Source organism: Hippocampus zosterae, chromosome 6 (genome assembly GCF_025434085.1).
Source record: "Hippocampus zosterae strain Florida chromosome 6, ASM2543408v3, whole genome shotgun sequence".
In the NCBI taxonomy this organism is placed as follows: domain Eukaryota; kingdom Metazoa; phylum Chordata; class Actinopteri; order Syngnathiformes; family Syngnathidae; genus Hippocampus; species Hippocampus zosterae.
In genome coordinates, this window is record NC_067456.1 from 17,588,019 (window position 1) to 17,611,919 (window position 23,901).

At 56.9% G+C, this 23,901-nt stretch overlaps 2 protein-coding genes and 4 pseudogenes across 2 annotated transcripts; 3 read left to right on the forward strand and 3 right to left on the reverse strand.

The window, feature by feature from the left end:
* Positions 1 to 409: 409 nt before the first annotated feature.
* On the forward strand, positions 410 to 480 carry LOC127602927 (uncharacterized; annotated as a pseudogene).
* A 100-nt stretch (positions 481 to 580) lies between these two features.
* On the reverse strand, positions 581 to 639 carry LOC127602926 (uncharacterized; annotated as a pseudogene).
* A 51-nt stretch (positions 640 to 690) lies between these two features.
* On the reverse strand, positions 691 to 750 carry LOC127602924 (uncharacterized; annotated as a pseudogene).
* Positions 751 to 811: 61 nt separating this feature from the next.
* Positions 812 to 871, forward strand: LOC127602925 (uncharacterized; annotated as a pseudogene).
* Positions 872 to 7,196: 6,325 nt separating this feature from the next.
* On the forward strand, positions 7,197 to 14,583 carry LOC127602545 (uncharacterized). The gene is made up of 17 exons (XM_052068740.1): positions 7,197 to 7,530; positions 8,321 to 8,421; positions 8,490 to 8,930; positions 9,019 to 9,134; positions 9,248 to 9,352; positions 9,447 to 10,020; positions 10,096 to 10,411; positions 10,491 to 10,715; positions 10,809 to 11,349; positions 11,430 to 11,642; positions 11,710 to 11,834; positions 11,865 to 11,981; positions 12,067 to 12,335; positions 12,416 to 12,661; positions 12,752 to 13,352; positions 13,595 to 13,915; positions 13,993 to 14,583. The coding sequence occupies exons 2-16, from the start codon at positions 8,324 to 8,326 to the stop codon at positions 13,742 to 13,744; spliced, it is 4,137 nt and encodes a 1,378-aa protein (XP_051924700.1). The 5' UTR covers positions 7,197 to 7,530; positions 8,321 to 8,323; the 3' UTR covers positions 13,745 to 13,915; positions 13,993 to 14,583.
* Positions 14,584 to 15,705: 1,122 nt separating this feature from the next.
* LOC127602113 (uncharacterized) lies at positions 15,706 to 22,016 on the reverse strand. Its single transcript, XM_052067965.1, has 15 exons — positions 21,868 to 22,016; positions 21,359 to 21,799; positions 21,155 to 21,270; positions 20,937 to 21,041; positions 20,269 to 20,842; positions 19,878 to 20,193; positions 19,574 to 19,798; positions 18,940 to 19,480; positions 18,647 to 18,859; positions 18,308 to 18,579; positions 17,954 to 18,222; positions 17,628 to 17,873; positions 16,937 to 17,537; positions 16,374 to 16,694; positions 15,706 to 16,296 (listed from the first exon to the last, which is right to left on the reverse strand). The coding sequence occupies exons 1-14, from the start codon at positions 21,963 to 21,965 to the stop codon at positions 16,545 to 16,547; spliced, it is 4,167 nt and encodes a 1,388-aa protein (XP_051923925.1). The 5' UTR covers positions 21,966 to 22,016; the 3' UTR covers positions 15,706 to 16,296; positions 16,374 to 16,544.
* Positions 22,017 to 23,901: the final 1,885 nt, after the last annotated feature.

Sequence of the window (23,901 nt, forward strand, 5' to 3'; positions counted from 1 at the left end):
CTATGGGATATTTTAACCTTGCACAGTCTACACGCTGCCTTTGAACTATCAATTAAATTGAAATGAGTCCATATTTCACTGCGTTTCCTATCCATTTTCTCACCTTTCCACTTTACACCGTGTTGTTTTTTTTCACTAACTCGCTCTCTCTTCTCCTCGTCTGTCTTGTTCGCGTGCTGCTCAGTGTGCTGCTGTGTGTCTATTCTCCCTCCCCCTTCTCTAAACTGCAACGCGCGCGCGTGTGCGTGTGTGTGTGTGTGTGTGTGTGTGTGTGTGTGTGTGTGCGTGTGTGTGTGTGTGTGTAACCCTCCCCTCCCAATGAGGTGGGAGCCGGCTCCCATCGTTCACTTCAAAGCCGGCTCGTTCGCGAACGACACATCACTATTATGCATGCCTGCTTCCTTCATGCATGCATGCTTCATGCATGCATAGTAAAATTGGAACGATACAGAGAAGATTAGCGAGATTAGCATGGCCCCTACTTTACAGGGACCATGCCATGCTAATCTTCTCTGTATCGTTCCAATTTTACTATTATTGGAACGATACAGAGAAGATTGGCATGGTCCCTACGTTTTTTAGGGGCCATGCTAATCTTCTCTGTATCGTTCCAATTTTACTATTATTGGAACGATACAGAGAAGATTGGCATGGTCCCTACGGTTTTTAGGGGCCACGCTAATTTGGAGACAGGGGCCATGCTAATCTTCTCTGTATCGTTCCAATTTTACTATTATTGGAACGATACAGAGAAGATTGGCATGGTCCCTACCACGCATTATACGGGTGGTAGGGACCATGCCAATCTTCTCTGTATCGTTCCAATAATAGTAAAATTGGAACGATACAGAGAAGATTAGCATGGCCCCTGTCTCCGGCTCAGTGCCTGTACATTGGGGTTCACACCGGTGGACGAGAGGGTTGCATCCCTCCGCCTGCGGGTGGGGGGACGGGTCCTGACTGTTGTTTGTGCATATGCACCAAACAGCAGCTCAGCATACCCACCCTTTTTGGAGTCCTTGGAGGGTGTGCTGGAGAGTATTCCTGCTGGGGACTCCCTTGTTCTACTGGGGGACTTCAATGCTCACGTGGGCAATGACAGTGAGACCTGGAGGGGCGTGATTGGGAGGAACGGCCCCCCCGATCAGAACTCGAGTGGTGTTTTGTTATTGGACTTCTGTGCTCGTCACGGACTGTCCATAACGAACACCTTGTTCAAACATAAGGGTGTCCACATGTGCACTTGGCACCAGGACACCCTAGGCCGTAGTTCGAAGATTGACCTTGTGGTCGTGTCATCGGATTTGCGGCCGCATGTTCTGGACACTTGGGTGAAGAGAGGGGCGGAGCTGTCAACTGATCACCACCTGGTGGTGAGTAGGCTCCGATGGTGGGGGAAGATGCCGGTCCGTCCTGGCAGACCCAAACGTATTGTGAGGGTTTGTTGGGAGCATCTGGCGGAATCCCCTGTCAGAAGGAGTTTCAACTCCCACCTCCGACAGAGCTTTTCCCATGTTCCGGGGGAGACGGGGGACATTGAGTCCGAGTGGACCATGTTCCGTGCCTCTATTGTTCAGGCGGCCAATCTGAGTTGTGGCCGTAAGGTGGTTGGTGCCTGTCGTGGCGGCAACCCTCGTACTCGCTGGTGGACACCAGCAGTAAGGGATGCCGTCAAGCTGAAGGAGTCTTATCGAGCCTTTATGGCCTGTGGGACCCCAGAGGCAGCTGACGGGTACCGACTGGCCAAGCGGAACGCAGCTTTGCTGGTCGCCGAGGCAAAAACCCGAGCATGGGAAGAGTTCGGTGAGGCCATGGAAGCCGACTTCCGGACGGCTTCGAGGAAATTCTGGTCGACCATCCGACGTCTCAGGAGGGGGAAGCAGTGCAACACTAACACTGTGTACAGTGGGGATGGGGTGCTGCTGACTTCGACTCGTGACGTTGTGAACCGGTGGGCAGAGTACTTCGAAGACCTCCTCAACTCCCCCAACATGCCTTCCTTGGAGGAAGCAGAGCCTGGGGACTCTGAGGTGGGCTCTCCTATCACTGTGGTTGAAGTCACCGATGTGGTTAAAAAGCTCCTCGGTGGCAAGGCCCCAGGGGTGGATGAGATCCGCCCAGAGTTCCTCAAGGTTCTGGATGTTGTGGGGCTGTCCTGGTTGACACGCCTCTGCAACATCGCGTGGTCAACGGGGAGGGTGCCTCTGGATTGGCAGACCGGGGTGGTAGTCCCTCTTTTTAAAAAGGGAGACCGGAGGGTGTGTTCCAACTACAGAGGGATCACACTCCTCAGCCTCCCTGGTAAGGTCTATTCAGGGGTGCTGGAGAGGAGGGTCCGTCAGGAAGTCGAGCCTCAGATTGAGGAGGAGCAGTGTGGTTTTCGTCCCGGCCGTGGAACAGTGGACCAGCTCTACACCCTTAGTAGGGTTCTCGAGGGTATGTGGGAATTTGCCCAACCAGTCTACATGTGTTTTGTGGACTTGGAGAAGGCGTTTGACCGTGTCCCTCGGGGAGTTCTGTGGGGGGTGCTTCGTGGGTATGGAGTATTGAACCCCCTGATACGGGCTGTTCGGTCACTATACCACCGATGTCAGAGTTTGGTTCGCATTGCCGGCAGTAAGTCGGAATCGTTTCCAGTGAGGGTAGGACTCCGCCAAGGCTGCCCTTTGTCACCGATTCTGTTCATAACCTTCATGGACAGAATCTCTAGGCGCAGCCGAAGCGTTGAGGGGGTCCGTTTTGGTGGCCTCAGTATTCCATCCCTGCTTTTTGCAGATGATGTGGTGCTGTTGGCTCCTTCAAACAGGGCTCTCCAACTCTCACTGGTGCGTTTGGTGTGAAGCGGTTGGGATGAAAATCGGCACCTCCAAATCTGAAACCATGGTCCTCAGTCGGAAAAGGGTGGAGTGCCCCCTCCGGGTCGGGGAGGGGGGGGGGAGATCTTGCCCCAAGTGGAGGAGTTTAAGTATCTTGGGGTCTTGTTCACGAGTGAGGGCAGGAGGGAGCGAGAGATCGACAGGCGGATCTGTGCAGCGTCTGCTGTGATGCGCACGTTGTATCGGTCTGTCGTGGTGAAGAAGGAGCTGAGCCAAAGGGCGAAGCTCTCAATTTACCGGTCGATCTACGTTCCAACCCTCATCTATGGTCACGAGCTATGGGTTGTGACCGAAAGAACGAGATCCCGGATACAAGCGGCCGAAATGAGTTTTCTCCGCAGGGTGTCCGGGCTCTCCCTTAGAGATAAGGTGAGAAGCTCGGTCATCCGGGAGGGGCTCCGAGTCGAGCCGCTTCTCCTCCACATCGAGAGGAGCCAGATGAGGTGGCTTGGGCATCTGATTCGGATGCCTCCTGAACGCCTCCCTGGTGAGGTGTTCCGGGCATGTCCCACCGGGAGGAGACCCCGAGAAAGACCCAGGACACGCTGGAGAGACTATGTCACCCAGCTGGCCTGGGAACGCCTCGGGATCCCCCGGGGAGAGCTGGAAGAAGTAGCTAGGGAGAGGGAAGTCTGGGCTTCCCTGCTAAAGCTGTTGCCCCCACGACCCGGCCCCGGATAACCGGTAGAAGATGGATGGATGGATGGAAGTCAGAATTTTCACTTTGTCAGAATTTTCACTTTAAAGTTAGAATTCTGAGATTAAAGTCAGAATTCTGACTTTAAAGTCTTTAAAGTCAGAATTCTGATATTAAAGTCATTATTCTCACTTTAAAGTAGACTTTAAAGACTTTAAAGTCAGAATTCTGATATTAAAGTCATTATTCTCACTTTAAAGTAGACTTTAAAGACTTTCAAGTCAGAATTCTCACTTTAAAGTCAGAATTCTCACTTTAAAGTCAGAATTTAAATTGAGCTCATCCGACTTTAAATTCTGACTTTAAAGTCAGAATTCTGAGATTAAAGTCAGAATTCTGACTTTAAAGTGAGATTTCTGAGATTAAAGTCTTTAAAGTCTTTAAAGTCAGAATTCTGTGATTAAAGTCAAAAGCGAGTATTCTGAGATTAAAGTCAGAATTAAAGTCAGAATTCTGAGATTAAAGTCACCTTACCGTGGTGGAGGGGTTTGTGTGTCCCAATGATCCTAGGAGCTAAGTTGTCTGGGGCTTTATGCCCCTGGCAGGGTCACCCATGGCAAACAGGTCCTAGGTGAGGGACCAGACAAAGCACGGCTCACAAAAAGCCCCTTATGAAAAATAAAATCGATGGTACTCAGTTTCCCTTGCCCGGACGCGCGTCACCGGGGCCCCCCTCTGGAGCCAGGCCTGGAGGTGGGGCTCGTTGGCGAGCGCCTGGTGGCCGGGCCTACACCCATGGGGCCCGGCCGGGCTCAGCCCGAAGAGGCAACGTGGGTCCCCCTTCTAATGGTCTCACCACCCGTGGGAGGGGTCAAAGTGGTCGGGTGCAATGCGAGCTGGGCGGCAGCCAAAGGCGGGGACCCTGGCGGTCCGATCCTCGGCTGCAGAAGCTAGCTCTTGGGACATGGAATGTCACCTCTCTGGCAGGGAAGGAGCCCGAACTGGTGTGTGAGGCAGAGAAGTTCCGACTGGATATAGTCGGACTTGCCTCCACACACAGCCTAGGTTCTGGTACCAGTCCTCTCGAGAGGGGTTGGACTCTCTTTCACTCCGGAGTTGCTCACGGTGAGAGACGCAGAGCAGGTGTTGGCATACTTTTTGCCCCCCGGCTCAGTGCCTGTACATTGGGGTTCACACCGGTGGACGAGAGGGTTGCATCCCTCCGCCTGCGGGTGGGGGGACGGGTCCTGACTGTTGTTTGTGCATATGCACCAAACAGCAGCTCAGCATACCCACCCTTTTTGGAGTCCTTGGAGGGTGTGCTGGAGAGTATTCCTGCTGGGGACTCCCTTGTTCTACTGGGGGACTTCAATGCTCACGTGGGCAATGACAGTGAGACCTGGAGGGGCGTGATTGGGAGGAACGGCCCCCCCGATCAGAACTCGAGTGGTGTTTTGTTATTGGACTTCTGTGCTCGTCACGGACTGTCCATAACGAACACCTTGTTCAAACATAAGGGTGTCCACATGTGCACTTGGCACCAGGACACCCTAGGCCGTAGTTCGAAGATTGACCTTGTGGTCGTGTCATCGGATTTGCGGCCGCATGTTCTGGACACTCGGGTGAAGAGAGGGGCGGAGCTGTCAACTGATCACCACCTGGTGGTGAGTAGGCTCCGATGGTGGGGGAAGATGCCGGTCCGTCCTGGCAGACCCAAACGTATTGTGAGGGTTTGTTGGGAGCATCTGGCGGAATCCCCTGTCAGAAGGAGTTTCAACTCCCACCTCCGACAGAGCTTTTCCCATGTTCCGGGGGAGACGGGGGACATTGAGTCCGAGTGGACCATGTTCCGTGCCTCTATTGTTCAGGCGGCCAATCTGAGTTGTGGCCGTAAGGTGGTTGGTGCCTGTCGTGGCGGCAACCCTCGTACTCGCTGGTGGACACCAGCAGTAAGGGATGCCGTCAAGCTGAAGGAGTCTTATCGAGCCTTTATGGCCTGTGGGACCCCAGAGGCAGCTGACGGGTACCGACTGGCCAAGCGGAACGCAGCTTTGCTGGTCGCCGAGGCAAAAACCCGAGCATGGGAAGAGTTCGGTGAGGCCATGGAAGCCGACTTCCGGACGGCTTCGAGGAAATTCTGGTCCACCATCCGACGTCTCAGGAGGGGAAAGCAGTGCACCACTAACACTGTGTACAGTGGGGATGGGGCGCTGCTGACTTCGACTCGGGACGTTGTGAACCGGTGGGCAGAGTACTTCGAAGACCACCTCAACTCCACCAACATGCCTTCCTTGGAGGAAGCAGAGCCTGGGGACTCTGAGGTGGGCTCTCCTATCACTGTGGTTGAAGTCACCGATTTGGTTAAAAAGCTCCTCGGTGGCAAGGCCCCAGGGGTGGATGAGATCCGCCCAGAGTTCCTCAAGGTTCTGGATGTTGTGGGGCTGTCCTGTTTGACACGCCTCTGCAACATCGCGTGGTCAACGGGGAGGGTGCCTCTGGATTGGCAGACCGGGGTGGTAGTCCCTCTTTTTAAAGAGGGGGACCGGAGGGTGTGTTCCAACTACAGAGGGATCACACTCCTCAGCCTCCCTGGTAAGGTCTATTCAGGGGTGCTGGAGAGGAGGGTCCGTCAGGAAGTCGAGCCTCAGATTGAGGAGGAGCAGTGTGGTTTTCGTCACGGCCGTGGAACAGTGGACCAGCTCTACACCCTTAGCAGGGTTCTCGAGGGTATGTGGGAATTCGCCCAACCAGTCTACATGTGTTTTGTGGACTTGGAGAAGGCGTTTGACCGTGTCCCTCGGGGAGTTCTGTGGGGGGTGCTTCGTGGGTATGGAGTACCGAACCCCCTGATACGGGCTGTTCGGTCACTATACCACCGATGTCAGAGTTTGGTTCGCATTGCCGGCAGTAAGTCGGAATCGTTTCCAGTGAGGGTAGGACTCCGCCAAGGCTGCCCTTTGTCACCGATTCTGTTCATAACCTTCATGGACAGAATCTCTAGGCGCAGCCGAAGCGTTGACGGGGTCCGTTTTGGTGGCCTCAGTATTGCATCCCTGCTTTTTGCAGATGATGTGGTGCTGTTGGCTCCTTCAAACAGGGCTCTCCAACTCTCACTGGAGCGTTTCGCAGCCGAGTGTGAAGCGGTTGGGATGAAAATCGGCACCTCCAAATCTGAAACCATGGTCCTCAGTCGGAAAAGGGTGGAGTGCCCCCTCCGGGTCGGGGGGGAGATCTTGCCCCAAGTGGAGGAGTTTAAGTATCTTGGGGTCTTGTTCACGAGTGAGGGCAGGAGGGAGCGAGAGATCGACAGGCGGATCGGTGCAGCGTCTGCTGTGATGCGGACGTTGTATCGGTCTGTCGTGGTGAAGAAGGAGCTGAGCCAAAGGGCGAAGCTCTCAATTTACCGGTCGATCTACGTTCCAACACTCATCTATGGTCACGAGCTATGGGTCGTGACCGAAAGAACGAGATCCCGGATACAAGCGGCCGAAATGAGTTTTCTCCGCAGGGTGTCCGGGCTCTCCCTTAGAGATAAGGTGAGAAGCTCGGTCATCCGCGAGGGGCTCCGAGTCGAGCCGCTTCTCCTCCACATCGAGAGGAGCCAGATGAGGTGGCTTGGGCATCTGATTCGGATGCCTCGTGAACGCCTTCCTGGTGAGGTGTTCCGGGCATGTCTTTTCAAATGAACTTTTGGTGGTTTTTTTCTGTTGTATTTTTTGAAATTAAGAGAAAAAGGAGGAACGCTTCACGAATTTGCGTGTCATCCTTGCGCCTAGAGCAGAGCCATGTTCGGGCGACCATGTCGCTCTGTGGTTGGTTCAAATCGCAAGTCAGCCCTCAGCCAATCGCCGACGTAAATGACCGTTACGACGCATCCCATTGGTCGACAGACCCATCGACGGGCCCTCCCCACTTTTCCTCGGCCCGCGATTCATTCTTCGCATTTGTTCGCCCCGCGATTCATTCTTCACATTTGTTCGAGATTTCCAGGCGTCGAACTCACCTGAACACCTTCTGGTAAGTTTGCTTGAATACTCTTTCAGTTTCGTTCGGGTATGTCTGTTTCGTTTCGGGCGTGAATATACAGTAAAAAAAATATACAGTAAAAAAATTGGCGAACGTATGTTCCGTGACTGTATTTTCATTTTCTGCTCTCTCCCCGCTCCCAAAGTTGTAATCGCGGGCATGTAACTTCAACACTCCTAATATATATCGCTGGAATACGTTCCGTTACTGTATTTTCATTTTCCGCTCTCTCCCCGCTCCCAAAGTTGTAATCGCGGGCATGTAACTTCAACACTGCTAATATATATCGCTGGAATACGTTCCGTTACTGTATTTTCATTTTCTGCTCTCTCCCCGCTCCCAAAGTTGTAATCGCGGGCATGTAACTTCAACACCGCTAATATATATCGCTGGAATACTTTCGAGGAGAAGACGAGACAATTACCCCAGCCGAACACGTTACCTGTGTACCTGTTTGAAAAGTAAATAATAAGGACGAGGTGTTTTTTTCATGCGCGAATGAATGCGATGGATTTCAAAAAAAGAAAGGCCACATATATCGCAAATAACCCGAGCCGAACACATTTTTCAAGCATTTTTTGCCCTGATATGTATAATTGCGTGGGGGGCATATATAATTGAGGGGGGGGGGCATACTAGTGTGTGTGAGAATGCGATGGCTTAAAAAAAAGAAAAGTCACATATGTAGCAATTACCTCAGTCGGACACATTTTACTCTTTTTTTTTTAACCTGATATGTATAATTGAGGGGGGGGGGGACTAACTGGTGTGTGTGTGGTAGGCAATGGATTTCAAGCCCAACTTTGTGTTGATGCCGCCCGGCATGAAGCACTTACGGCTGCAGTGCACGGCTCAGGCAACAAAGCTGGCCCAAGCACACAGGTAGGTGCGTCCACGCTTTCATTTCAAAAGTGTCAAAGTAGGCTAATACACCTTATTTATTGTTATAGAGCGAAACCCGCAGCTACCACCTGCAAGAGCGCTTCCGTGGTGAAGGAGGAGGCCGTGGCCCGCATCGTTAAAGGCGGCGGAGACCCCGAGTGCTGGCAACTGGTGCTCAGCGAGATGACGCTCCAGTTTGGCCAGTACCGGGGCCAAACATTCAAATGGCTCCTTGAGAACGATGTGGGCTACTGTGCCATGGTCGTGGCTTCCCACCAGAAGGAGCGCGACAACGGCGACACGTCGCAGTCACCCCTGGCGACGAATAAAGATTCCCTGTCATCGTACGCGCACGTCTTCCCGGAGATGGCCGCTGTCGTGCGGCATCGGCTGATGGTCATGGGAGCACCGTTGGTCAGGGAGCTGGATGAGCAACCGCTGAGAATGGGACATTTCCCCGACGAAACCTACCGTTCTCTCTATGAGTCAGCTGATGAGCGGCATCGAGCGTAAATAGCGTTTGTTATGTATGGGAAGGTGAAAACTTGACATTGCTTAACGCGTGTATTTTTTTTTGTTGGTGGTTTCTGTGTGTAGGTATGTTTGTCGTATACGCGCAGGGAAACCTGGTATGGCTGGCTCATTCTTGCACACCCTGAACTCCTACATCGTTGGGAGAGACAATGAGGCAAATTACAAAAGCCCTCATCCAGGTAAACGACTCATGGGTCCCAACGGCCCCGTATTGTGCCAATTTGCATCTCTGTATCTCCAACGACTGACCTCGAACGGCCGCATGATTGTGCCAATTTGCATCTCTGTACAGTCCAAAGTGAGCGGGTGTCGGTCAAAAGTGAGCGGGTGTCGGCACGGCCTGAGCCATCGGACGACGACGTCCTTGCAGCTGTCATAGAGGTGGAGTCTCAGCAGCGTGAGTGACTTTATGGTGTCAGTTGTAAAAACAAACGCACAGACAAAAAAAAAGAGAGTGAGAAGTGACTTTATTTCATCTCGCGTTGCACCAGCGTCGTCGTCCCAGGCTTCCACTTCGTCTGCCGTCACATCGCCCGTCCCTGCAACTCGCCCTCCCGCCTTGGTCTGGGCCCGTGGCGACACGGTGCCACAGCTGCCGGCGCCAAAGCAGAGCGTGCTCCCAAAGGGCTGGCTCAACACACTACCCGAGAGCGAGCACGCGTGGGTAGGCCGAGCGCTGTTCGAGAGAACGGCCGGTGGCAGAGCGGTCCTCACCACCAACCTCAAGCTGTGGTGGGAGCCCCCGAGCCCGCCCGCCTATTTAACGCAGCCCCCCGCTTCAAACAGGCAGTTCTTCCACTCGAGGTTCTTCTTGTGGGCGCCGTACAAGATGTGGGGGGTGAAACTGGCCTGCCCCGATTCCAAATGCGGCCACGACCGCCTGACCGGGGGGGGGCTGTACAGGACCGTTCGCCGGGTGCTGGATCTGAGGGGCTGGTACTTCATGGGCACAGAGAGCCTCGAGTGCCTCAAGTGCAACAAGAAGATCTCGGCCTGGGATAAGAGCATCCGGAAGCAACTGCACATCTCCAAGCAGTTGCTTTTCCCGGCAATCATGACTTACCAGTAAGTGGCGAAGAGCCGGTCGGCCGTTTTGCGTGCGGCACTGAGGATTCCCCCCCTCTCTCCTCACCTCTTTAGGCTGGCTTGCGACAAAGCGGTCATCTCTCTGATGAGGGCGCGCTCGCTGGGCAACAGTGCCACCCAGTTGCGCCGTGTGCTGACGGAGATCCACAGTGAGGAGTGGATGGCCAGGTGCACCAGCTACCTGTCCATCCTCACGCAGCTGGGTGTCCCGGTCAGCGGGCGGGACGAAATCCCGCCCATGCGCTCGCTCCCCCTCGTGCCCTGGTTCCTCGCGGCCTACGTGAGGGACGTGCTCCCCCGCCTGGAGGACAACAAGGGCCGTCTCACCTCCATCTTTGGAAACATCCTGAAGATGGACTCCACCAAGAAGGTGCGCAGTTCATCAATCACATGAAGTCACAGTTCATTAATCACTTGAAATGACACGGGCGTTGCCCTCTCACCCGCAGTTGACCAAGAAGCTGGCAGGGGAATCCGCCGGGACGGCCGCCTGGGTGACCAACGTGGGCAATGAGTACGGGCAGGTGCTCATGTCCGTGCTCACGGCCGCGGAGGGAGAGGGCCTTTCGGCCATGGCGGACGGACTGGTCCGGCGGTACGGGGACGCGGGAAAGCCACCCCCGGAGGTGTTGTACGTCGACCGTGACTGTTGCTCCGTCGCCGGGAAGAGCAAAGTAGGCGGTTTTATTCGATTTTATTCCATTTATTTTACTTGTCCCCCCACCCCCCGTGTGGTGTCTGATGGAAAAGTCCGCTTGCACTGGCAGATCCATGACACCTTTGGCCAGTGGGACCGGTTGGTGGTCCGCCTCGACGTGTGGCACCTCATGCGTCGCATTGCCAGGGGCGTCAGTACGGACGCGCACCTCCTCTATGGGCCCTTCATGGCCCGGCTCGCCTCGGCCATGTTCGAGTGGGATGAGCGAGACCTCGAGAGGCTGAGGGCGGCCAAGCAGGCAGCGCAGGGCGGCGGCCACATCACCCTGAAGCCCAAGGAGCTGGAGCGACATTGTCGCCGCCGCACCAGGGGGGCGGAGGAGACCGAGAGGCTAGTCCAGGAGGTGCTTGACCACTTTTGGGATGCCAAGGACACGATGGGCAACCCTCTCATCTACCGGGAGCGTATGACGGAGATCTGGAGGACGCAGCGTCGCCACATGCGCTGCATCCAGGACCCGCCGGGTGTGGCCCTCTACACCAAAACCGGGGAGGTCAAGAAAGGCGGGGTCACGCTCCCGGTGTTCCGCTGCGCGCGGGGGTCCTCCTCCCTGGAGTCCTTCCACCTCCATCAGTGCCGATTCATTCCGGGTGAGTTAGAAGCGTGTGCGTATATTGCCCACGCGTTCCTGCCAAAGTCTGAATTCCTTCTCATTTCCGACACTCTGCAGGCACATCGGCCAACGCCCTCCACTTTCAGGTGTACCTGCTGGAGGGCTTGACCCAGTGGAACGAGGACAGGGGCAGGGCGGCCGTGGTGGGAGGCGGCAGTGGGGAGGTACGCTGCTATAACGCGCGTGTGGTGGATGCCTTCCAGGAGGTGGTGCGGATGCGCCGGATCTCCTCCCCCTTGCGCAATTACACCCCGCCGGGGAAATACACGGGTGAGATTAAGAGAGATTCTCACGCATCCTCTGGCGTGCCGAGCGCTGACCCCGACTTTCATTCAAGGGGAGCTCATCGGGGTGGAGTACCTGCTAGCGCAGACCGGCGCCGTGCTCCAATCCTGTCCGGGAGGAGAGGGGGAACACGGGGACGACTGGCAAGACCAGGTGACGGACGGGCAGGCACACAAGGTGAAGGAGGAGGAGGAGGAGGAGGAGGAGGGGGAGGAGGAGGAGGGGGAAGACGAGGGGCTGGAACTCCACCGCCTGTTGGCCATGTCGGCACTGACCGAGGGTCTCCAAGGAGATGAGCCGGGGCAGGAGCGGGGAGCGCAAGAGGTAACGTCTGAGCCTCGGTCTCGATTTTGATCCGTCTCCGCGCACCGCCGTGCGTACGGCGCCTCAAGCCCTTCATTGAACTCAGGAGGAGAAGGAGGAGGAGGATGTCGTGGGACCGGACGGCCGAGGGGGCTACCAGCACGTCTGCCGGCTGGCCGACGCGCTGGTGCAGCTGCGCGTCAACGCTTTCGTGAAACCGTCTCAGGTGTCGCGGATAAAAGACCTGTGGGAGAAGCTTCCCGACCACGACAAGGGTCCTCCCCAGGCCCCTCCGCCGCGCCGTAAGCCGATGGTCCAGGGCCGCTTCAAGAACTCCAAGGGTCGCCACGTGCCGAGCATGGAGGCTGCCAAACGGTACGAGTGAAATTTCATCGCCGGCCGACGGCGGCTTTGCCAAGTATCTGGTCCTCTAACATGACACGGTCTCTGCGCAGTCTCTTTATCGGGAAGGGGAATGAAGTGGCACGCTCTCCAGGTGCCAGCAGGCTTGTGGAGGCCATCTTCTCGGACCTGTCCAACATCCACACCCAGGGCCACAGCCTCGCCGGTGTGCGCATCAGTCGCTGGGGCCTGGTCATGCGTGACTACAGCCGGATCAGGGACCTGTGCAGGACCAGAGAGCTCCTGGCCGCAGCCCCCGTCCACCTTTTTGCGGTTAACCACCGGACCCTTACTCAGTGGTGCGTAAGGCTCGCTCGCCGCCGCGCCAAAGACGATGAGCCTTTTTCACCAACCAACCGACCAACCAACCTCGTTTGTTTTCTTTGCAGGCACAGCCAGAGAAGCAAGCACGACAGCGCGCAAGCAATGTGCGTGGCGATTCCGGCCCCCAGCAGTAAAGCGGCGACTGCGGACGCGCTGGCTGAGGCCAGGCCTCTGATGAATCAGCAGCCCCTGGGGGAGGCGGCTTTCGAGCACCCGGTGGATAGCTCCGGTACAGCGGTGACTCACAGGGGTCCCGTCCTGCCGGATCTTTTCATGGCACTGCCCGCGCCCCAAGGCGAGCGCTCCACCCCTTTGCCGGCCGCCTCCACGCCTTTGCCGGCCGCCTCCACCCCTTTGCCGGCCGCCTCCACCCCTTTGCCGGCCGCCTCCACCCCTTTGCCGTCCGCCTCTGCCAGTCCCGGAGCCTCCACTTCGGCGCCGGCCCCGACTCCGCCGTCCGGCAAGAGGGGCCTAATCGGGTGTGAGGTCGCGCACCGGGTGAGGGCGCCGAAGGTCGCTCATTTCCGCTGCAAGCGCTGCGGCAACCCCAAAACCAAGGAGTATGGCCATAGCCGCTACAGGAGCGAGCACTTTTGCGCAATGGCGGAGGGTCGTACGGTGGACGAGTGGCTGGAAGAGAAGAGGAGCCAGGACACGGACAGAAAGGTGATCTCACTTTATGTTCTGCCGTCTCCCCGTCCCTTTTCGGCAGGCCTGAGATGTCGGCGTCGGGCGGGTGTCAAGCTCTCCACTTGCTCCTTCTTTTTGAGAGCTGCTCTTGACAGCTTCCTGGCGGCCCGTGCCACCTTCACACTTGTTGCTTCGTTGTTGTCACTGCTCACTCTTGCTTTGTTTTGGCACCCAACCGACTGGTACTTAACATGACGATTCGATGTGACCTCCCGCAGAGCGGACCCGCACCCCCACGCTTACCGCCGTGCGCTCAGCCCCGGCCTGCCCCTCCCCGACTGCGTCGTTTGCTTCCGGCACCCCCCGACGACGGCCCCGCTGCTCCGACGGCCGAGGGAGGTGGCCCCCCGCCACCCCCCCCAAACTAACGACCAAGGGCAGCTGCCCCAACGATCGAGGGAGATAGCACTTGAAAAGCACCACTTGACCTTCCCCCCTACCCATGCACTTTAAATAAATAGCTCCCACTTCTTGCACTCGGCTTCATTTCTCTCAGCGGCCAGCCAACCAACCAGACATGGCGTCCATGGAGCAGCAAGGTAAGTGCTAAGCAATGCTCAATTTCGCTTTGGTGGAAGACCTCCGGCCCACCCAACTTTGCTTGATGTTTTTGCAGGGGTCAGCGGTTCATCGTCTGCCGCAACCGTGAGCACCCCCATCGTTTGCATGGAGTGCCGAGGAAAATGCGATGCGTGCGGTGGTCTGATCACGAGCAGGAGGAGGAGGAGGAGGAGGTACCGTGCCATCGGCGAGCCCGGCGGCAGCGGTGATACGCCCGCCAGGTGTACCGTTCGCAGGAGGAAAAACAGAGCCTTGCAGGACCAGCAGCTACTCGATACCAACGAACAATTCACATGGGGCAGCGAACCTGGGCAGGACTGCCTGTGGTGTGGCGAGGCTCGTACTTTGGCGGGGGGGCATGCTTTTTACAAAGGCAGCTATTTCTGCCAATCAAACGAAGATTGTGGGGAGGACGGCGAGGTGAACATTTCAGCATGGCTGCAAAAGCAGTTGTCTGCGCTGCCGCCAAAAGATCCCCGTACCACTGCGTGGCGGCAACGCAAACACCAGACCGAGGGGCGGGAGCAGTTGACAGAGCGGAAAGCCAGAAAGTGCGGAAAGTGTGGCCACCCGCAACAGGCGGTGTACGGTCACACTTCCTTCATGAGCAAAGTGCCCAAGAAGACTCTCCGAACCTTCTGCACACTCTATGAGGGAAAACCGATGGCCCTGTGGCTGGCAGAGCAGCGGGCGAAGGAAACGCTTGATGCCGCTCCGCGAGAAGCACCTGCGCCTTCTTCCTCTAAGGAAGAACCTGTGCGCGAGTAGGAAGAACCTACAATTTTGCTTGTTTTAAAAGAAATAGATGTGGTGTGTGAAGTTAGTTGAATCAATAAATAGATGTGTGTGAAGCAGCACTAGGGAGTATGTGTCATTCATTCATTCATCTTCTGAACCGCTTGATCCTCACTAGGGTCGCGGGAATAAAATGATTTTATTTTTCATTTCGGACGACAACGCAAAGGTGCGCACATTTCGAATCCCGCGCGCACATGGCTAATTTGCATGCGCGCCGGGCGTTCAGAGCCCTCGTCCGACGGCGCGTTGCTCGATGGGCACGGTCGGAGCCGGCCGGCGGCGGCCGTCGACCCGCCGCGCCCGGCTACCCCAAGGGCGCACCTCGAACCATAAGCTCCGGAGATCCCGAGCGTCGCGGGGGGGACAAAAAGGCCCTTCCGAGCACCCGTATAATGCGCAGGACTTTGTCTCCAAAGTCCTGCGCATTATACGGGTGCTCGGAAGGGCCTTTTTGTCCCCCCCGCGACGCTCGGGATCTCCGGAGCTTATGGTTCGAGGTGCGCCCTTGGGGTAGCCGGGCGCGGCGGGTCGACGGCCGCCGCCGGCCGGCTCCGACCGTGCCCATCGAGCAACGCGCCGTCGGACGAGGGCTCTGAACGCCCGGCGCGCATGCAAATTAGCCATGTGCGCGCGGGATTCGAAATGTGCGCACCTTTGCGTTGTCGTCCGAAATGAAAAATAAAATCATTTTATTCCCGCGACCCTAGTGAGGATCAAGCGGTTCAGAAGATGAATGAATGAATGACACATACTCCCTAGTGCTGCTTCACACACATCTATTTATTGATTCAACTAACTTCACACACCACATCTATTTCTTTTAAAACAAGCAAAATTGTAGGTTCTTCCTACTCGCGCACAGGTTCTTCCTTAGAGGAAGAAGGCGCAGGTGCTTCTCGCGGAGCGGCATCAAGCGTTTCCTTCGCCCGCTGCTCTGCCAGCCACAGGGCCATCGGTTTTCCCTCATAGAGTGTGCAGAAGGTTCGGAGAGTCTTCTTGGGCACTTTGCTCATGAAGGAAGTGTGACCGTACACCGCCTGTTGCGGGTGGCCACACTTTCCGCACTTTCTGGCTTTCCGCTCTGTCAACTGCTCCCGCCCCTCGGTCTGGTGTTTGCGTTGCCGCCACGCAGTGGTACGGGGATCTTTTGGCGGCAGCGCAGACAACTGCTTTTGCAGCCATGCTGAAATGTTCACCTCGCCGTCCTCCCCACAATCTTCGTTTGATTGGCAGAAATAGCTGCCTTTGTAAAAAGCATGCCCCCCCGCCAAAGTACGAGCCTCGCCACACCACAGGCAGTCCTGCCCAGGTTCGCTGCCCCATGTGAATTGTTCGTTGGTATCGAGTAGCTGCTGGTCCTGCAAGGCTCTGTTTTTCCTCCTGCGAACGGTACACCTGGCGGGCGTATCACCGCTGCCGCCGGGCTCGCCGATGGCACGGTACCTCCTCCTCCTCCTCCTCCTGCTCGTGATCAGACCACCGCACGCATCGCATTTTCCTCGGCACTCCATGCAAACGATGGGGGTGCTCACGGTTGCGGCAGACGATGAACCGCTGACCCCTGCAAAAACATCAAGCAAAGTTGGGTGGGCCGGAGGTCTTCCACCAAAGCGAAATTGAGCATTGCTTAGCACTTACCTTGCTGCTCCATGGACGCCATGTCTGGTTGGTTGGCTGGCCGCTGAGAGAAATGAAGCCGAGTGCAAGAAGTGGGAGCTATTTATTTAAAGTGCATGGGTAGGGGGGAAGGTCAAGTGGTGCTTTTCAAGTGCTATCTCCCTCGATCGTTGGGGCAGCTGCCCTTGGTCGTTAGTTTGGGGGGGGTGGCGGGGGGCCACCTCCCTCGGCCGTCGGAGCAGCGGGGCCGTCGTCGGGGGGTGCCGGAAGCAAACGACGCAGTCGGGGAGGGGCAGGCCGGGGCTGAGCGCACGGCGGTAAGCGTGGGGGTGCGGGTCCGCTCTGCGGGAGGTCACATCGAATCGTCATGTTAAGTACCAGTCGGTTGGGTGCCAAAACAAAGCAAGAGTGAGCAGTGACAACAACGAAGCAACAAGTGTGAAGGTGGCACGGGCCGCCAGGAAGCTGTCAAGAGCAGCTCTCAAAAAGAAGGAGCAAGTGGAGAGCTTGACACCCGCCCGACGCCGACATCTCAGGCCTGCCGAAAAGGGACGGGGAGACGGCAGAACATAAAGTGAGATCACCTTTCTGTCCGTGTCCTGGCTCCTCTTCTCTTCCAGCCACTCGTCCACCGTACGACCCTCCGCCATTGCGCAAAAGTGCTCGCTCCTGTAGCGGCTATGGCCATACTCCTTGGTTTTGGGGTTGCCGCAGCGCTTGCAGCGGAAATGAGCGACCTTCGGCGCCCTCACCCGGTGCGCGACCTCACACCCGATTAGGCCCCTCTTGCCGGACGGCGGAGTCGGGGCCGGCGCCGAAGTGGAGGCTCCGGGACTGGCAGAGGCGGACGGCAAAGGGGTGGAGGCGGCCGGCAAAGGGGTGGAGGCGGCCGGCAAAGGGGTGGAGGCGGCCGGCAAAGGCGTGGAGGCGGCCGGCAAAGGGGTGGAGCGCTCGCCTTGGGGCGCGGGCAGTGCCATGAAAAGATCCGGCAGGACGGGACCCCTGTGAGTCACCGCTGTACCGGAGCTATCCACCGGGTGCTCGAAAGCCGCCTCCCCCAGGGGCTGCTGATTCATCAGAGGCCTGGCCTCAGCCAGCGCGTCCGCAGTCGCCGCTTTACTGCTGGGGGCCGGAATCGCCACGCACATTGCTTGCGCGCTGTCGTGCTTGCTTCTCTGGCTGTGCCTGCAAAGAAAACAAACGAGGTTGGTTGGTCGGTTGGTTGGTGAAAAAGGCTCATCGTCTTTGGCGCGGCGGCGAGCGAGCCTTACGCACCACTGAGTAAGGGTCCGGTGGTTAACCGCAAAAAGGTGGACGGGGGCTGCGGCCAGGAGCTCTCTGGTCCTGCACAGGTCCCTGATCCGGCTGTAGTCACGCATGACCAGGCCCCAGCGACTGATGCGCACACCGGCGAGGCTGTGGCCCTGGGTGTGGATGTTGGACAGGTCCGAGAAGATGGCCTCCACAAGCCTGCTGGCACCTGGAGAGCGTGCCACTTCATTCCCCTTCCCGATAAAGAGACTGCGCAGAGACCGTGTCATGTTAGAGGACCAGATACTTGGCAAAGCCGCCGTCGGCCGGCGATGAAATTTCACTCGTACCGTTTGGCAGCCTCCATGCTCGGCACGTGGCGACCCTTGGAGTTCTTGAAGCGGCCCTGGACCATCGGCTTACGGCGCGGCGGAGGGGCCTGGGGAGGACCCTTGTCGTGGTCGGGAAGCTTCTCCCACAGGTCTTTTATCCGCGACACCTGAGACGGTTTCACGAAAGCGTTGACGCGCAGCTGCACCAGCGCGTCGGCCAGCCGGCAGACGTGCTGGTAGCCCCCTCGGCCGTCCGGTCCCACGACATCCTCCTCCTCCTTCTCCTCCTGAGTTCAATGAAGGGCTTGAGGCGCCGTACGCACGGCGGTGCGCGGAGACGGATCAAAATCGAGACCGAGGCTCAGACGTTACCTCTTGCGCTCCCCGCTCCTGCCCCGGCTCATCTCCTTGGAGACCCTCGGTCAGTGCCGACATGGCCAACAGGCGGTGGAGTTCCAGCCCCTCGTCTTCCCCCTCCTCCTCCTCCCCCTCCTCCTCCTCCTCCTCCTCCTCCTTCACCTTGTGTGCCTGCCCGTCCGTCACCTGGTCTTGCCAGTCGTCCCCGTGTTCCCCCTCTCCTCCCGGACAGGATTGGAGCACGGCGCCGGTCTGCGCTAGCAGGTACTCCACCCCGATGAGCTCCCCTTGAATGAAAGTCGGGGTCAGCGCTCGGCACGCCAGAGGATGCGTGAGAATCTCTCTTAATCTCACCCGTGTATTTCCCCGGCGGGGTGTAATTGCGCAAGGGGGAGGAGATCCGGCGCATCCGCACCACCTCCTGGAAGGCATCCACCACACGCGCGTTATAGCAGCGTACCTCCCCACTGCCGCCTCCCACCACGGCCGCCCTGCCCCTGTCCTCGTTCCACTGGGTCAAGCCCTCCAGCAGGTACACCTGAAAGTGGAGGGCGTTGGCCGATGTGCCTGCAGAGTGTCGGAAATGAGAAGGAATTCAGACTTTGGCAGGAACGCGTGGGCAATATACGCACACGCTTCTAACTCACCCGGAATGAATCGGCACTGATGGAGGTGGAAGGACTCCAGGGAGGAGGACCCCCGCGCGCAGCGGAACACCGGGAGCGTGACCCCGCCTTTCTTGACCTCCCCGGTTTTGGTGTAGAGGGCCACACCCGGCGGGTCCTGGATGCAGCGCATGTGGCGACGCTGCGTCCTCCAGATCTCCGTCATACGCTCCCGGTAGATGAGAGGGTTGCCCATCGTGTCCTTGGCATCCCAAAAGTGGTCAAGCACCTCCTGGACTAGCCTCTCGGTCTCCTCCGCCCCCCTGGTGCGGCGGCGACAATGTCGCTCCAGCTCCTTGGGCTTCAGGGTGATGTGGCCGCCGCCCTGCGCTGCCTGCTTGGCCGCCCTCAGCCTCTCGAGGTCTCGCTCATCCCACTCGAACATGGCCGAGGCGAGCCGGGCCATGAAGGGCCCATAGAGGAGGTGCGCGTCCGTACTGACGCCCCTGGCAATGCGACGCATGAGGTGCCACACGTCGAGGCGGACCACCAACCGGTCCCACTGGCCAAAGGTGTCATGGATCTGCCAGTGCAAGCGGACTTTTCCATCAGACACCACACGGGGGGTGGGGGGACAAGTAAAATAAATGGAATAAAATCGAATAAAACCGCCTACTTTGCTCTTCCCGGCGACGGAGCAACAGTCACGGTCGACGTACAACACCTCCGGGGGTGGCTTTCCCGCGTCCCCGTACCGCCGGACCAGTCCGTCCGCCATGGCCGAAAGGCCCTCTCCCTCCGCGGCCGTGAGCACGGACATGAGCACCTGCCCGTACTCATTGCCCACGTTGGTCACCCAGGCGGCCGTCCCGGCGGATTCCCCTGCCAGCTTCTTGGTCAACTGCGGGTGAGAGGGCAACGCCCGTGTCATTTCAAGTGATTAATGAACTGTGACTTCATGTGATTGATGAACTGCGCACCTTCTTGGTGGAGTCCATCTTCAGGATGTTTCCAAAGATGGAGGTGAGACGGCCCTTGTTGTCCTCCAGGCGGGGGAGCACGTCCCTCACGTAGGCCGCGAGGAACCAGGGCACGAGGGGGAGCGAGCGCATGGGCGGGATTTCGTCCCGCCCGCTGACCGGGACACCCAGCTGCGTGAGGATGGACAGGTAGCTGGTGCACCTGGCCATCCACTCCTCACTGTGGATCTCCGTCAGCACACGGCGCAACTGGGTGGCACTGTTGCCCAGCGAGCGCGCCCTCATCAGAGAGATGACCGCTTTGTCGCAAGCCAGCCTAAAGAGGTGAGGAGAGAGGGGGGGAATCCTCAGTGCCGCACGCAAAACGGCCGACCGGCTCTTCGCCACTTACTGGTAAGTCATGATTGCCGGGAAAAGCAACTGCTTGGAGATGTGCAGTTGCTTCCGGATGCTCTTATCCCAGGCCGAGATCTTCTTGTTGCACTTGAGGCACTCGAGGCTCTCTGTGCCCATGAAGTACCAGCCCCTCAGATCCAGCACCCGGCGAACGGTCCTGTACAGCCCCCCCCCGGTCAGGCGGTCGTGGCCGCATTTGGAATCGGGGCAGGCCAGTTTCACCCCCCACATCTTGTACGGCGCCCACAAGAAGAACCTCGAGTGGAAGAACTGCCTGTTTGAAGCGGGGGGCTGCGTTAAATAGGCGGGCGGGCTCGGGGGCTCCCACCACAGCTTGAGGTTGGTGGTGAGGACCGCTCTGCCACCGGCCGTTCTCTCGAACAGCGCTCGGCCTACCCACGCGTGCTCGCTCTCGGGTAGTGTGTTGAGCCAGCCCTTTGGGAGCACGCTCTGCTTTGGCGCCGGCAGCTGTGGCACCGTGTCGCCACGGGCCCAGACCAAGGCGGGAGGGCGAGTTGCAGGGACGGGCGATGTGACGGCAGACGAAGTGGAAGCCTGGGACGACGACGCTGGTGCAACGCGAGATGAAATAAAGTCACTTCTCACTCTCTTTTTTTTTGTCTGTGCGTTTGTTTTTACAACTGACACCATAAAGTCACTCACGCTGCTGAGACTCCACCTCTATGACAGCTGCAAGGACGTCGTCGTCCGATGGCTCAGGCCGTGCCGACACCCGCTCACTTTTGACCGACACCCGCTCACTTTGGACTGTACAGAGATGCAAATTGGCACAATCATGCGGCCGTTCGAGGTCAGTCGTTGGAGATACAGAGATGCAAATTGGCACAATACGGGGCCGTTGGGACCCATGAGTCGTTTACCTGGATGAGGGCTTTTGTAATTTGCCTCATTGTCTCTCCCAACGATGTAGGAGTTCAGGGTGTGCAAGAATGAGCCAGCCATACCAGGTTTCCCTGCGCGTATACGACAAACATACCTACACACAGAAACCACCAACAAAAAAAAATACACGCGTTAAGCAATGTCAAGTTTTCACCTTCCCATACATAACAAACGCTATTTACGCTCGATGCCGCTCATCAGCTGACTCATAGAGAGAACGGTAGGTTTCGTCGGGGAAATGTCCCATTCTCAGCGGTTGCTCATCCAGCTCCCTGACCAACGGTGCTCCCATGACCATCAGCCGATGCCGCACGACAGCGGCCATCTCCGGGAAGACGTGCGCGTACGATGACAGGGAATCTTTATTCGTCGCCAGGGGTGACTGCGACGTGTCGCCGTTGTCGCGCTCCTTCTGGTGGGAAGCCACGACCATGGCACAGTAGCCCACATCGTTCTCAAGGAGCCATTTGAATGTTTGGCCCCGGTACTGGCCAAACTGGAGCGTCATCTCGCTGAGCACCAGTTGCCAGCACTCGGGGTCTCCGCCGCCTTTAACGATGCGGGCCACGGCCTCCTCCTTCACCACGGAAGCGCTCTTGCAGGTGGTAGCTGCGGGTTTCGCTCTATAACAATAAATAAGGTGTATTAGCCTACTTTGACACTTTTGAAATGAAAGCGTGGACGCACCTACCTGTGTGCTTGGGCCAGCTTTGTTGCCTGAGCCGTGCACTGCAGCCGTAAGTGCTTCATGCCGGGCGGCATCAACACAAAGTTGGGCTTGAAATCCATTGCCTACCACACACACACCAGTTAGTCCCCCCCCCCCTCAATTATACATATCAGGTTAAAAAAAAAAGAGTAAAATGTGTCCGACTGAGGTAATTGCTACATATGTGACTTTTCTTTTTTTTAAGCCATCGCATTCTCACACACACTAGTATGCCCCCCCCCCTCAATTATATATGCCCCCCACGCAATTATACATATCAGGGCAAAAAATGCTTGAAAAATGTGTTCGGCTCGGGTTATTTGCGATATATGTGGCCTTTCTTTTTTTGAAATCCATCGCATTCATTCGCGCATGAAAAAAACACCTCGTCCTTATTATTTACTTTTCAAACAGGTACACAGGTAACGTGTTCGGCTGGGGTAATTGTCTCGTCTTCTCCTCGAAAGTATTCCAGCGATATATATTAGCGGTGTTGAAGTTACATGCCCGCGATTACAACTTTGGGAGCGGGGAGAGAGCAGAAAATGAAAATACAGTAACGGAACGTATTCCAGCGATATATATTAGCAGTGTTGAAGTTACATGCCCGCGATTACAACTTTGGGAGCGGGGAGAGAGCGGAAAATGAAAATACAGTAACGGAACGTATTCCAGCGATATATATTAGGAGTGTTGAAGTTACATGCCCGCGATTACAACTTTGGGAGCGGGGAGAGAGCAGAAAATGAAAATACAGTCACGGAACATACGTTCGCCAATTTTTTTACTGTATATTTTTTTTACTGTATATTCACGCCCGAAACGAAACAGACATACCCGAACGAAACTGAAAGAGTATTCAAGCAAACTTACCAGAAGGTGTTCAGGTGAGTTCGACGCCTGGAAATCTCGAACAAATGTGAAGAATGAATCGCGGGGCGAACAAATGCGAAGAATGAATCGCGGGCCGAGGAAAAGTGGGGAGGGCCCGTCGATGGGTCTGTCGACCAATGGGATGCGTCGTAACGGTCATTTACGTCGGCGATTGGCTGAGGGCTGACTTGCGATTTGAACCAACCACAGAGCGACATGGTCGCCCGAACATGGCTCTGCTCTAGGCGCAAGGATGACACGCAAATTCGTGAAGCGTTCCTCCTTTTTCTCTTAATTTCAAAAAATACAACAGAAAAAAACCACCAAAAGTTCATTTGAAAAGACATGCCCGGAACACCTCACCAGGAAGGCGTTCACGAGGCATCCGAATCAGATGCCCAAGCCACCTCATCTGGCTCCTCTCGATGTGGAGGAGAAGCGGCTCGACTCGGAGCCCCTCGCGGATGACCGAGCTTCTCACCTTATCTCTAAGGGAGAGCCCGGACACCCTGCGGAGAAAACTCATTTCGGCCGCTTGTATCCGGGATCTCGTTCTTTCGGTCACGACCCATAGCTCGTGACCATAGATGAGTGTTGGAACGTAGATCGACCGGTAAATTGAGAGCTTCGCCCTTTGGCTCAGCTCCTTCTTCACCACGACAGACCGATACAACGTCCGCATCACAGCAGACGCTGCACCGATCCGCCTGTCGATCTCTCGCTCCCTCCTGCCCTCACTCGTGAACAAGACCCCAAGATACTTAAACTCCTCCACTTGGGGCAAGATCTCCCCCCCGACCCGGAGGGGGCACTCCACCCTTTTCCGACTGAGGACCATGGTTTCAGATTTGGAGGTGCCGATTTTCATCCCAACCGCTTCACACTCGGCTGCGAAACGCTCCAGTGAGAGTTGGAGAGCCCTGTTTGAAGGAGCCAACAGCACCACATCATCTGCAAAAAGCAGGGATGCAATACTGAGGCCACCAAAACGGACCCCGTCAACGCTTCGGCTGCGCCTAGAGATTCTGTCCATGAAGGTTATGAACAGAATCGGTGACAAAGGGCAGCCTTGGCGGAGTCCTACCCTCACTGGAAACGATTCCGACTTACTGCCGGCAATGCGAACCAAACTCTGACATCGGT

Coding starts and splice junctions, on each gene's coding strand:
- LOC127602113 (XM_052067965.1), bottom strand. CDS start 21,965: ATGGATTTCAAGCCCAACTTTGTGTTGATGCCGCCCGGCATGAAGCAC. Junction 21,271..21,358: donor GCTGATGAGCGGCATCGAGC/GTAAATAGCGTT, acceptor TTCTGTGTGTAG/GTATGTTTGTCGTATACGCG. Junction 18,580..18,646: donor CCCGCCGGGGAAATACACGG/GTGAGATTAAGA, acceptor CTTTCATTCAAG/GGGAGCTCATCGGGGTGGAG.
- LOC127602545 (XM_052068740.1), top strand. CDS start 8,324: ATGGATTTCAAGCCCAACTTTGTGTTGATGCCGCCCGGCATGAAGCAC. Junction 11,350..11,429: donor TCAGTGCCGATTCATTCCGG/GTGAGTTAGAAG, acceptor GACACTCTGCAG/GCACATCGGCCAACGCCCTC. Junction 12,662..12,751: donor CACCGGACCCTTACTCAGTG/GTGCGTAAGGCT, acceptor TTTTCTTTGCAG/GCACAGCCAGAGAAGCAAGC.